The 13191-nt window shown below is 50.5% G+C and overlaps 1 protein-coding gene across 1 annotated transcript in view; it reads right to left on the reverse strand.

Moving 5' to 3' along the window:
• Window positions 1–10359: 10359 nt before the first annotated feature.
• The window catches only part of TMIE (transmembrane inner ear), a 78586-nt gene continuing 75754 nt past the window's right edge, over window positions 10360–13191 (reverse strand). The window contains exon 4 of the mRNA XM_034763842.1: window positions 10360–10679. Within this exon, the coding sequence (XP_034619733.1) occupies window positions 10360–10679 (320 nt within the window). The remainder of the gene's footprint in view (window positions 10680–13191) is intronic.

Here is a 13191-nt window from a genome sequence, read left to right on the forward strand (position 1 = left end):
CTGGGGTTCCCACCCTCCCTTCCCCCCCCCAGCAGGCCAAGCAGAGATCGGGGGCGGGGGGAGCATTTGACCCCACATCCCTCCCTACGTATCGCCTATGTATGTAAGTGCTGGGAAACTATGTTAAATGAATGTATCACGCGCTTCCCACAATCCTGTTCACCCACGTCAGGCTGTTTTTTGCCACCCCAAGCACAGCAGTCAGGGAGCCTTCGGCGGCGTTTCTGCAGGAGATCCTCCGGTCATGTGGATTCGGTGGCGTTTCTGCAGGAGATCCTCCGGTCATGTGGATTCGGTGGCGTTTCTGCAGGAGATCCTCCGGTCATGTGGATTCGGTGGCGGTTCTGTGGGTGATCTGCCAGTCCCGCGCCAAATTGCCACCGAAGCCACGGGACCTGTGGCCCTCCCGCAGAACCGCCACCAAAGGCTCCCTGACTGCCGCCCTCATGACGACCGGCAGGCCGCCCCCCGCTCCACCCCGGCTTGCCGCCCCAGGCACATGCTTCCTGCACAGGTGCTTGGAGCCGCCCCGACATCAGGCACCCCCGATCGTTGGCAAAGCTGACGTCAGCTCTGGCATGAAAAAGAGGAATCTTGTCAGCGCAAAGATGCAGGAATACTTTGCACCAAGTACAGCTGGGGCGTACTTCCATGGCTCATCAACACCAGGAATGTAGTCTTCCAAACGAGATATGGGAAGGTACAGGGAGTTACCCCGGCACAAACTGGCGGGTTACACTTAAACTTTAAGTGACCAACAGGAGGCTTTTAGCGTGTAAAAAAACCAAAGTGTAACTAGATGCATGTTTGAGGGTCTACCTTTGAAGCAGAGGTGAACATGCTGCAAGATCAGAATGGTTTCCTGGAAGGAGGGGCTGGATGCTGCTTTGAATTTATCACAATTTTGTGCAAAAAAACCCACCCCAGTACCACAGTCAGAAGAATTCATTGCACCAAACCACCAAAAGCATCAAAGCTGTCTCTACAGAGCTGCTAAAAGTGTTAAGTAATTCATTCCGGTGTCATGGGAAATCAATGCGCATTAGTACTACAAATGGGACATGTTTGGTTAGCTACAGTAACCCCAGCTAGGCAGCTGAAATGGTTTGTAAATCAGTTTTAAAGGGGGTAAGAATCACCCCGCATGTACTGTTTTGTCTTTAGGTCATACATTTGGCTAAGCGTGGTTAGCTGGTCTCTTGGACATTCTGAACCATGAGCCACAAACAACTGGCTACGCTTTTGAGTCAATATATGGGGACCTCCCTCCCAAACCAGCAAATAACCAACCAAGAACGGAAACCAAGCCCCACTACTCCAGCCCACCAGCTGTCAGCAAGCCCTAAAGGTCGCCACACTAGCGCTACTTTACCCTGATTCAACACCCATTAAAGTCAATGGGAGCTTTGGGTCTGGCCCTCCCACATCCCTTTGAGTCCTAAAACTGAAGAGCCCTCTTGTGGAAATTGTCCTGCCAGCAGCCCCTAGGGTCCCGCTCATGGTTCTGCATTGATCCCAGCTCGCAGCTTTGCACTGGGGGAGAGAACCAGTCTCTCAGGCAGGTCCCAGGCCTCTAGAGTCGTGTTTAAACTAGGCCTCCACAACAGGTGCAGCTAAGCTGGCACTGGGCATTGTTTAACTTCACCTATAAGGCAAAGTGGGTTTAGCAGAAACCAGCGTTAAACCTTGCTCAGAACAGATAGGACTGAGGAAGAACAAGAAACCCTCTAGTGGGCAATTTATGGAATAACATGCTGATGGGAGACGGTTCTTCCAAATTCTTATCGATTAAGGGAGGCTAGTGCTCTGAAGCATTGGAGTTTATATTCCTTTCAGGGTTGTTGTTTTTTCAACCCTGTCTAATGTAGCTATAGATGTTTCTATTATCCACATAGGTGGCTGATCTTTTTGGATTAAATCCTACTAAACTCTTGGCCTCAATATATTAGGACAATTAATGCTTTAATTTTCATCAAATTAAACATGTCTGTGATTTTTGTAAATTCATGATCAATTTTACAAAGCTTTGTTTGTGTATTTTTGCACAATCTCATGTAGATGATCCGGGGCAGATCCTAAGCTATTGTAAATGAGCAGTGCGATAGAGTATAAATAAATGCCCGTGATGTCAGAAAGACAGCTAGATGGCTAAGTAGATAATGGGCTGTTCCTTTGCTTTCATGTCCCTTTCAAATCTTTTTACCGGAGAGTTTTTAAAGTTAATGAGAAGTTTCGTTAAGCGTAATGTTCATTCTGATTTGAGAACTGCGCTGATACATACACATCAATCCGCCCACACGCTCTCGCTCCCACTAACAAGAGACAAGCTGATTGATAGAATGAAACATTCTGGGATTTATCCCCAGGTGATTCATGTTTGGTTCTTCTCAAAGGAGAGACATCACTCTGAAATTAACATCACAGCTTGTTGCACCAGATAGGAAACAAAATAAATATGCCCTAACAAGATGTGTTCTGAAAGTGTGTTCCTTCTAAGCTTGTCCTAAATTAATGAATATTTATTTCAAAATCACAGGAGTATGCAAAAGCCCCTGTAGTCCCAGATTTTGTTTTGGTTTTTTTTGAAGGGAAGAAAATATATTCTGAGGGATGCTTTGTGACACACATACTTAACACTGAGCTCAGAGACAGATCTTCAGTAGGTGTACATTGAACAAAGCTTCGTCAGTGGTGTTTTCCCAGTTTTCACCAGGTTGCCCTGAATCTTTAGCCAACTAGAAGCACAGTTGAAGACTAGAATGAGCAGCCCCATTCTGCAGCACTTATGCCTGTGAGGTGAAATTCACAACACTTCTGCACATCACTTAAGCCCTCAAAATGCACCATGGGCCGGATACTCATTGGTGTAAATTGGAGTAGAGCTAATGGAACTACACCTATTCACACCAGCTGAGGGTCTGGCTCCATGTGAGTAAGGTCTGCAGAATCAGGCTTTAAAACTTTTGCTCGCCTTTTTAATTGTCTTTTTCCCACTCCCTGAAAGTGAAGTCAGTTCAATGAAAGTCTTTGGGGTAGACGATAGCTACTGCTGTTTCGTATTCACAATCAGGGCTTCCCTGGGAAGTGAAATCAGTGATCTCTGACTGCCTACAGGTGCTAGGAATTTGGGTAAGCTTGGCGGAATTCGATGTTAATTTTTTTATAATTTGGACAGATAATAATGTTTATTTTGTAGCCTGTTTTTCTGGAGGTATCTATTTAATTTTTCACAGTAGTGCAAAAGCATGGGGTTTAAGCTGTTTTTTAAATTATTTTCATCAATTAAAATTTTCACAGTTCAGGGAAATTAAAAGGGGGGGGGTCAGGTAATAATTACTTAACGACAGTAGCTGTTGAGATTCAAAAAGTTAAAGCTTTATAATCGTTAAAACACAAATTGTCAACATCACGTGTCAAAATATACAAAGCAAAGGTCCTTGAATCGAACTCCAGTAAGTTCTCAAGCAGCGTGTGTCTGACTTTGCCTGTCTGTAAATTTCTTTTATCATCGAGGGAAACCTTTTTTCCGTGTGTGTGCAGTGAAATCGATGTTTACCGACATTTACTGATAACAATCTAATCCTTCCAAATATAGATTGCTTCCTAAACCAAGCTGCTGTCCCTGCAGATGGACGATAAGATTAGCGCTGGTGCTTTATGTTATTTCTTCTGGGTGTGATCCTGCTCTCAGGGGTACTGGAATAGTAATATGGATGGTGAGATCTACATTCAGTTCCAGACCTTGCTCTCAGACAAGCCACTTAATCTCTCTGTGCCTCAGTTGGCCATCTGTAAAACAGAGATAACAGGCCAGAACTCCGGCTGGTGTGGGTCAGTGTAACCCAGGCCTGTTGGTGTGGCACTTTGTCCCCCTCTAGTGGTATCTAGATCATCTAGAGCAGAGGTGGGCAAACTACGGCCTGCGGGCCACATCCGGCCCGCGGGACCCTCCTGCCCGGCCTTTGAGCTCCTGGGCTTGGCAGCTCGCCGCCGGCCCCTCTCCTGCTGTTCCCTCCCCACCACCCCCGGAGCCTCAGCTCGCTCGCTCCGCCACCGGCGCAATGCTCTGGGCTGCTGGGCCGGGCAGCGCAGCTGCAGAGCCTGGCCTGACCCGGTGCTCTGTGCTGCGCGGTGGCGTGGTTGGGTACAGCCGGGCGGCACAGCTGTAGCACCGCCAGCCACCGGTGCTCCAGGCAGCGCGGTCAGGGCCGACAAGAGGGGGAGGAAACCAACACAAATTACTGGGGCCCGGCGGTCTGGAAGGGGGCTCGGGGCCTGGCTTCCCCCCCTCTCGTCGGCCCTGTTTAGCCGGTCCGCCCTTGCTTGGGGAGCCCAAAAAAAAGTTTTCACTGGGGCCCGAACCCACTCTCGGCAGCCCAGAGCGCAGTAAGGAGGCAGGGAGCAGGGGGGGTTGGATAGAGGGCAGGGGAGTTCAGGGTATGCATACGGGTCGGGAATTCAGAGGGCAGAGAACAGGGGGCTTGAATGGGGGCAGGGGTCCCGGGGGGCAGTCAGGAAGGAGGGGGGGTTGGATGGGGCGACGGGGGCAGGCAGGGGTGGGTGTTCCAGGGGCGGTCAGGGGACAGGGAGGGGGGGGATGGGGCAGGAGTCCCGGGGGGGCCGTCAGGAGGCAAGAAGCGGGGCGGGGGTCAGATAGAGGGCAGGGTCTGAGCCACACCTGGCTGTTGGGGGAAGCAAAGCCTCCTCTAACTGGCCCTCCATACAATTTCCGAAACCCGATGCAGCCCTCAGGCCAAAAAGTTTGCCTGCCCCTCATCTACAGATTAATGAGTCTGCTACAGCCTTGGCTAAGAGCCATGTGGCTTTTAGCTCATGCGTTGAGTTCCAGAGGCCCCAGATTCAATCCTGCCTGCTGACAACTGGTGTCTATCAGCATAGCTCAAATAACTCACAGTGATTTACGCTACAATGAGGATCTGGCCCATCAATACTTATTGGCCTCACAAGGTGTAAGGCCCCATGGCTCTAGAACCCAGGCCTATAGAGCTAGGAGGTAGTGAACAGCTCCCATCTACCACTCAGCAGCATCTATAGTTATCCTCCGCTCCATTTCCCATGAGCTCCTGTGGACACAGACCATGGGAAGTTCCACCTCAAGGGTTTGACCAGCAGCCGCCCCGTGGCTCCTGATTGGCTCCCTGTCCTATGTAAACCCAACGGGTGTTCCAGGAAGTGTCTAGGCAACAGTGTAGATCTTCTGTAGCTGTCATGAGTGGTCCTGTTCTATGCTCTTGAGCTCCTGGCTTGATCTTGGCTTGTTTTGGACTTTGCCTCTTGACTAAGACCCTGAAACCTCACTTGGACTCTCTCTCGGGATTGACCCTGGCCTGGAACTGACTACGAACTCCTCGGCTACTCCTAGCCTCAGGTTTGCCCCTGCTTTGACCCTTGGCCCTGATTGCCCTTGTTGCGATCCTGACACAGGGTAGTGGTGAGACTTATTACACTGATGTTTGTGAGGCACTCAGTTGTGGTGGTGAGGAAGAGGGGGGATCTAGGTGGCTAGCAAGAGAAGTGGGATGCTTTATACGAGCCAGCAGGAAGCCCAGTGCTGAAGGTCTAATTGCAGAGCGAAAGCCAAATCTTTTTTCCAACCGATATCTTCCACAAGATGCAGATTGGAGAGAAGGCTGAATGGGAATGGTACCTACTTGTGAGTTCCTGGGACATCTCCCTAAAGATGCTACTTTCAGCCCCTACACAAGCTTAATCAGAGAGCAGTCAAAAAGTTACAACTGGGAAATACGTTGGCTGCGTATTTTGAAGAGGTGGTTGGATTCCCGGCATGATTTCTCTCTGTCACAGTGTGTGCGTGTGTACTAGAGAGGGTGTTAGCTTTAGGCCCTTTTTATCTTATGTTACCTACGTGCCAATTGACTCCAATTAGCTCATGTGTGTGTAAATGCCAGTCCAAATGCTCCGCAAACACTTGTTTCAGGACACAAAGGTTTGTGGAGCGTCTAGACTGGTGTTTACAAATGTGTCTGGTAACAGGCAGAAATTGGTAATCAACCAACAAGTTAAAACTGGAGCAAAAAGACTAGCTTAGCCACAGAGAGAGCGAGCAAGTGTACGCTTTGTCCACACATAGCCCGCTGCCCTGAAAGACTGACCGACCACAAGCACCTTTGACTTCAGTGGGAATTGGGAGCACTTGTCACCTGCAGGCCTCACAGGACTGGGTCCGCTTGTCTCACGACTGTGAGCGCCGACCTCAGGGCAGACTGTCAGAATACCGGCAGAGACCCCAAACTGGAGGTGTGTTTTATAATTCGATTTCAACAAGCCTGTGACAAAAGTGAACTCCTGCATCACTACACCCAGGGCCGGCTCTAACTTTTTTGCCGCCCCCCCCCGAGCGCGGCGCGCCGCCGCCGCCCGCCCCCCCCCCCCGCCGAGCGCCGCCGGAACCCCCCCGCCTCCCCGCAGAATGCCACGCCGCGCTCCCCCTGCCACCCCTTACCAGGTGCCACCCCAAGCATGTGCTTGGTTGCCTGGTGCCTGGAGCCGGCCCTGACTACACCTGTCTTACCGGGAAGTCACAGACAGTCCCCTTAGACCAGAGGTGGGCAAACTATGGCCCGCGGGCCGTATCTGGTGCACGGGACCGTCCTGCCTGGCCCCTGAGCTCCCGGCTGGGGAGGCCAGCCCCCAGCCCCTCCCCCGCTGTCCCCCCAGCACTCTGGCCCACCGCTCCTGCCAGGCAGCGTGGCGGCTTGGCTGACTCCAGCATGGTAAGGGGGTGGGGAGCAGGGGGTTCCGGGAGGCAGTCAGGGGATAGGGAACAGGGGACAGTGGGAGGGGGGGGGGGCGGGGGGGGGGGGGGGCGGTCAGGGGATGGGGGTTGGATAGGCATGGGAGTCCCAGGGGGCCTGTCAGGAGGTGGGGGTGTGGATAGGGGTGGGGCAGTCAGGGGACTGGGAGCAGGAGGGTTGGATGGGAGTGGGGTCCCTGGGGGGCGGTTAGGGGCGGGGGTCCTGGGAGGGGGCAGTCAGGGGACAAAGAGCAGGGGGGGTTGGATGGGTTGGAGGTTTTGAGGGGGGCAGTCAGGGGGCGGGATGTGGAAGGGGGCGGATAGGGGGCAGGGGCCAGGCTGTTTGGGGAGGCACAGCCTTCCCTACCTGGCTCCCCACACAGTTTTGCAACCCCGATATGGCTCTCGGGCCAAAAAGTTTGCCCACCTCTGCCTTAGACTCTCCCGTCTTGTCACCCAGACAGACTGGGCTTTGGGATACCAAATTTTGTCACCTATACCAAAAATTGCATCACATTTAGGTTGACCCCAGTCCCAAGAGACCAGTCACTTGTCCCCAGATCAAGTGGTACTACAGATCTTATGTAACCCATGTACCTAATAGGGAAATATCTCTTTAAGAGACCCATTGGGGGGAGGCAGGAGTGAGTCGTGTCTGGGTCATTGTTGTTAGGCAGATTTAGCACGCCACATCTTCTGGAATTGGGGGTGGTAGTTTGGGGTCTGCTCCAATAGGTGCCCTCTTGCTGGGGTCAGACTCCATGAGGGCGAGCGGTCAGGCCATGTGCCCTGTGTGAGTTGGGAGAAGTTGAGCCCAGGAGCCGGAAGCAGGCTGGCGTCCCTAACTCGGAAGCATTTTGCAGCAGGGTTTTCTTTAAATCTAGACACGTAACCAGAGGTGAAAGTAAGCTGGTACAGTCCGGTACGCAAGAGCCGGTATGCCGTGCCGGACCGGACCGGCTTCCCCAGGCTGGTGATTTAAAGGGCCCGGGGGCTCCCTGCAGTGGCCAGAGCCCCGGGCCTTTTAAATTGCCTCCTGAGCCCCGCAGCCAGAGCCCCGGGGTAGCGCCGCAGGGCTCCGTCGGTCATTTAAAGGGCCCGGAGCTATGCTGCGGTACCGGCGGCTGGAGCCCCAGACCCTTTAAATCATCCCGGAGCCCTGGGGTTCCCAGCCGCCTCTGCAGCTGATAGCTGTGGGGGTGATTTAAAGGCCCCCCCTCTTCCGGTTGAGGCCAAGCCTCTTCCGGTTGAGGCCAAGCCCCCGCGCAGGACTCCGGCATACCGGTACGTCCTTTAAGTTACTTTCACCCCTGCACGTAACTGAGTGGTTGGTTAATCAGTCCGCTGACTGGCTAGCAGTGATTTCCACAGAGGAAGTCTGCATGGATTCCAGCTGAAGATTCCTGCAAGCAAGTGGAGGGAAGATGTTGTTTTAGACTCCATCTACTTTCTATGGGAGTTGTTTTTTGTTTAAGGCACTGGAGACGGGAAATGAAGTGAACTCTAGCCCACACAAAGGTTACACTTACACCAAAGACAACGCTGGCAGCCAATTCTATAGTAAACGAACTACAGATTTATTAGCTAAGAAAAGGAAGGGAGAGTTATTGAGAGGTTAAAGCAGGTAAAATATATGCACAGGTGAGTCACAGTTTATAATTCCAAATGGTGGCAGTGATGTAATAAACTCCCAGTTTCCCAAAAGCCTTTTCAGGGTATGCAGATTGTCTCTGGGGATCTCCACTTTGCATCTGATACACTTTCCTGTAAGAGTCCAAACAGCCCAGAGATGCACGCTCTTTCCTGGAATCCATATGTATAACTTCTTCTGATGGTGTCACTATGATGACAGAGCATGAGGAATGCATTTGGAGTCTTTGACCTCCAGTCATCACACACAATGACCACTTGCTTTGAAATGAGCACTTTTCCGTCAGAGGTCCTCGTTTGCATTCTACAAGGCTTCTTTCTCGTTCGATGGGTTATTTAGTTACGGGGGTATACAAAATGTAAATGTTTGCTAGTACATTATCACAGGATTCAGATAAGTGAAAACATTGCAAATAAGATCCCACTAGTTTTCAGGAAGTTTAAACACCAAATACACTCTGATACATTTAACAATCACTTTGATCTATACTAAAATAAACAAGTGAATTGGCCTGGGGCTCTGGCATGAGTTGGCTGGTCTGCCTGCGTCACATCCATGATGAGTACGACTTGAAGAACTGAAGACAGCATCACCCGCCTCCAAAGGATGTCTATTTCTTTATTCTCTATTTGGCATGCAGCTTCGTTTATATGACACTTTTTGTAAAAAACGGAGGATAAGGCTTTTGGAAAGTGTGTTTAGCTCGTGTCAGGAAAGTGCTTCTGTCAGCATCTCTGAGACAGAGGGAAACACCAAACAGTTAAGAAGAGATGCACGGGGAAGAAGAGCCTTCTCCCAAGACATCTCTAATATAGCCATAGATTAGAGAGCTTCATCCTATGGGTTGTGCCTTCCAGCAATTATTTGGTGCCTGAGTTTAGCCCTCTATCCCGGGCAGCGTGTGAACCGGCTACTCGGGGAGGCTAGCCTGCAGCCCAGCCCCTTCTGTCTGAGCCCAGTACCGGAGCCCAAAGCTGCCCAAGCGCCCCCAGTCCCGGAGCACTGGGTGGCATGGCCCCCAGCCCCGCGTGGCGCGAGCACTGACCCCAGCTGCCCTGAGTCCCGGGCACAGCCTGGGCCATGGAGGAAGAGCCGGAAGCAGGAGGGGGCTTAGAGGCGGAGCGTGGGCAAGGCCACGCCTGGCTGTTTGGGGAGACTCAGCCTCCCTTGGCCTGTGATACCCACCTCCCATGCCCTCTATGGAATGCCACATACCCCAGAAGGCTGGCGTGAGGCTTAGCTAATGCTTGTCGAGTATCTTGATCTCAGATGGAATGGGCCAAGTACCCTCCCAGGGCACATCTGTGCTGCAGTCAGAGATGCCCTGCAGCACACGTAGCCATACCTGAGACCGCTTTGATCTGTCTAGTTCGGGCACCAAAAGCAGTGAAACCACAGCAGCGTGGGCAGCAGCGTGGGCTTGCCGCTTGAGTATATACCCAGGGTCCTGGGCAGAGTTGGACAGCCGCATGCTGCCGCGGTTTCGCTGTGATTGGTTCTCGAGCCAGCTAAATCAAAGCTAGCTTGGGTGTATCTATACATGCTGCAGTCACACCTCTGATTGCAATGTAGACACACTCCTGATGTTCTGGCTCTCGGCAGCTCTGTGGGGCTATGAATCCATCTGTGCTCCTATTTCTCACTCCACCCTGCACGCTGGAACACAAGCAGGACATTCTGTTCACAGGTAACTTTCTAGCCAACGAGGCAGGTTTTCCTTTGGCAGAAACATCACCTCTGTAAAAATGGCGATTGTGCTTTTAAAGAAATCAATCAAGTCGCTCCAGATAACCTCAAATTCTGGAGGGACTTCGTCTCCTCCCAGTTCCCCCCATGCCAGTTCCAAGGCATTAGCACTGCACTCCCCACGGCAGGTCTGCAGCATTGCACGTGCTTGGGAGAGGGGGTATCAGCAACTCCGCTGTTGGTCTGATCACTTCTTTTGCTGGGGTTTCCTTGCTGAGGACTTGGCATTCCCCCCAGCTTTGCTGCCAGCCTTGGTGCTGCCTCCTGCCTTAGCTCTGTCTGTCTCCTTCTCACCTTTCCTTCCACCTCCTTGCTTCTTTTCACCTGCACCCTTCCCTCCTTCCTTCTTTCTGGTCTCATCTTTCCCTTCTTTCTTGGACCCTTCTTTCTGCTCCTTTTTGCCCTCTTTCTTCTTGGATCCCTTGGAACCTTCTTTCTTGCCTTGGGCCCTGTCCACTTTCCCTGAGACAGTGGGCACCTCCTCTTTCTTCTCTTCTGCCACATGAGCTGTAGGGATTGAAGGGGGAAAGAAAACAAAGTAAGTTACTTTGGGGTAGCTTTCACCATAAGAGATACAATTCCTGCAGCCCTCATGCAAATCAGGGAGATCAGAAATCACTTTAATCTAACAATCCAACACCCTCCGTATTTCCCTTTGGCTCCTTGATTTGCTGCATTTAAACATCGGTTTATTAATCTACGGGTATATTAGGAAGAATGGGATAAAGCTAATCATAATCCTGGCTTCACTGAAATCAGTGGCAAAAAAATCCCATTGACTTGAACGGGACCGGGACTGGACCCAAGAAGACAATCAAGGAGTATTCCCTAATAGTAAGGCCTAATGTATAACAGTGTCCCAAGGGAAGCAGCAGAACCCCCATTGTTTGGTTTGGTTTAACACCAGACTGGGTTTTTTCTTGTGGGGTGGCGTGTCCCTTGCAGAAGAGAAGAGACTGGCCTTGGGTGTTGTGAATACAGGAAGAATCTTTACTATGCTGAGCAGATGGACAGACAGCCTCAACAGTGCATTGCAGAGTGAGGAACAAGAGGATCGCTTGAGCTGGTCCAACTACAGCTGACGGCGGATTTTTTTTATCAAAACCATTTTTCAGTGAAAATTGATGGTTAGAAAAACATTTCAGTTGGGACGACATTTCATTCCAAACCCCCAACGTGAAGGATTCCAATGACATGGACATTTTTGGAACAGAATGTTTTGATTTTGTTTGTTTGTTTCAAAACAGGCTTTGAAAGCAAACTCGCTATTTTTATATAAAACGTTTGCTTAAAAGTTAAAAGATAAAAATCAGAACAAAATGTTTCCATTTTATGAAAAGAAAATGTTTTGAGTGACGGGCAAGGAAAATTTCAGAAACTTGTTTCGCGGGAAATGTCATTTGTTTTCGTTCCCTTTGGGCACAGAATTATTATTTAGTCATAGTAATAGGAATAATTAAATCACAGAATTTCCCTTGTCGTGAGTAATCTGGTTCCTGCCCAGCCGTATTGCCGACTACCCTGTATCACTTCTGCCATTTAAAGTAATGGTAACAATAAAACATTCATATCATTTCCCTGTCTCCTTAGTAGTTCTAACTAGGAATCTAGACAGAGAGGTGAGTTAACTATAGTTCCAAATACATAGTGCTTAATTTGTGCCAGGGCTTGTCAGGGCCAAGCTCCAGCACCCAGGGCCGGCTCCAGGCACCAGCCGAGCAAGCTGGTGCTTGGGGCAGCAGATTGTTCGAGGCAGCATTCTGCCCAATCCTAGGACGGCACGGCCGCTTTTTTGTTGTTGTTGTTCCGCTCCGGCTGCCCTGTAGGGGGCGGCGGCGCGGAGAACCAGAGCGCCCTGCAGGGCAGTCCTTTTCCTTCCCTCCCCGCCAACCGGAGCGGCAGGAGGTGGCGCAGCGGGAGAGGCCGCGTGGCAGCGCCCCTGCTGTAGCCCTGGCCGCCCCCTTCTCTCTCTCTCCAGCCCATTTCCCCCCCCCCCCCCGGGAGGTCTTTGGTTATCACTTTATGGGTACTGCTTCGCTGGAGTCCTCACTGCCAACTACAGTCCAGGGAAAGAGCAGGAACTGCAAATCTCTGCCTTATGTCTCCTATTTATTTAGGCTCAGACTTGGAGACCCTTACTCATCTCAAGTAGCACCTCATTCCACAAACAGTGTGGTTTATTGGAAAGGGCACTGGACTGGGAGTTAGGAGACCTGGCTAATACTTGTGACTCTGCTACTGACCTAATGTGTGGCCTTGGGCAAATCACTTCACTTCTCTGAGCCTGTTTATATGGTAAGAGCTCCGAGGCAGGGACTGTTTCTTACTATGCATTTGTACAGCACCTAGCACAATGAGGTCCTGATCTTGGCTAAGGAATCTAGGTGTTACTATAATAAAGTAGGCTAATGTTCAGCAGGAGTAAGAGTGTCACAATTTGGCCCTTAAGTATTAGATATGTCAACCCTTCATTAATTCTGCCAAAGGGTTTAATAATGAACGATTTTCTTTAAAAGAACATGGGATTGTTTTTCTCCCCTGCGTTTTTGAGCACAAAGTTTGACATTTTGAATTTCTATTTCAAATTATGAAATAACATTCAATCGAAGATCAAATTTCACATTTCTATGGGGTGGGGGGGAATACAACACTTTGCCAAACTACAGCATTGTGCAAAATGATGACAAAGATCTGCCAGAAACGACCTTTTTGTCACAACCCCTCGTCTGACAATCCCAAGTGTTAGATAAACAACAAGGAGTCTGGTGGCACCTTAAAGACTAACAGATTTATTTGGGCATAAGCTTTCGTGAGTTAAAACCTCACTTCTTCGGATGCACTACGTAAAGAACAACCTTATCATTCTGCCATCAGTGTTGATTCAGCCCTTTGTCCTTCCTGGAGTTCCATGCTGTAGGTGGTTTGTGACTTTAATCAAGGACTCATCTATTCCACATGGTTCTGTGGCGGTTTGCTGCGGTATCCTTGCCCCAAATTCCTCCCATGTCCTTCTGTTGTA

The sequence above is a fragment of the Trachemys scripta genome, chromosome 2 (genome assembly GCF_013100865.1).
Source record: "Trachemys scripta elegans isolate TJP31775 chromosome 2, CAS_Tse_1.0, whole genome shotgun sequence".
Classification (NCBI taxonomy): domain Eukaryota; kingdom Metazoa; phylum Chordata; order Testudines; family Emydidae; genus Trachemys; species Trachemys scripta.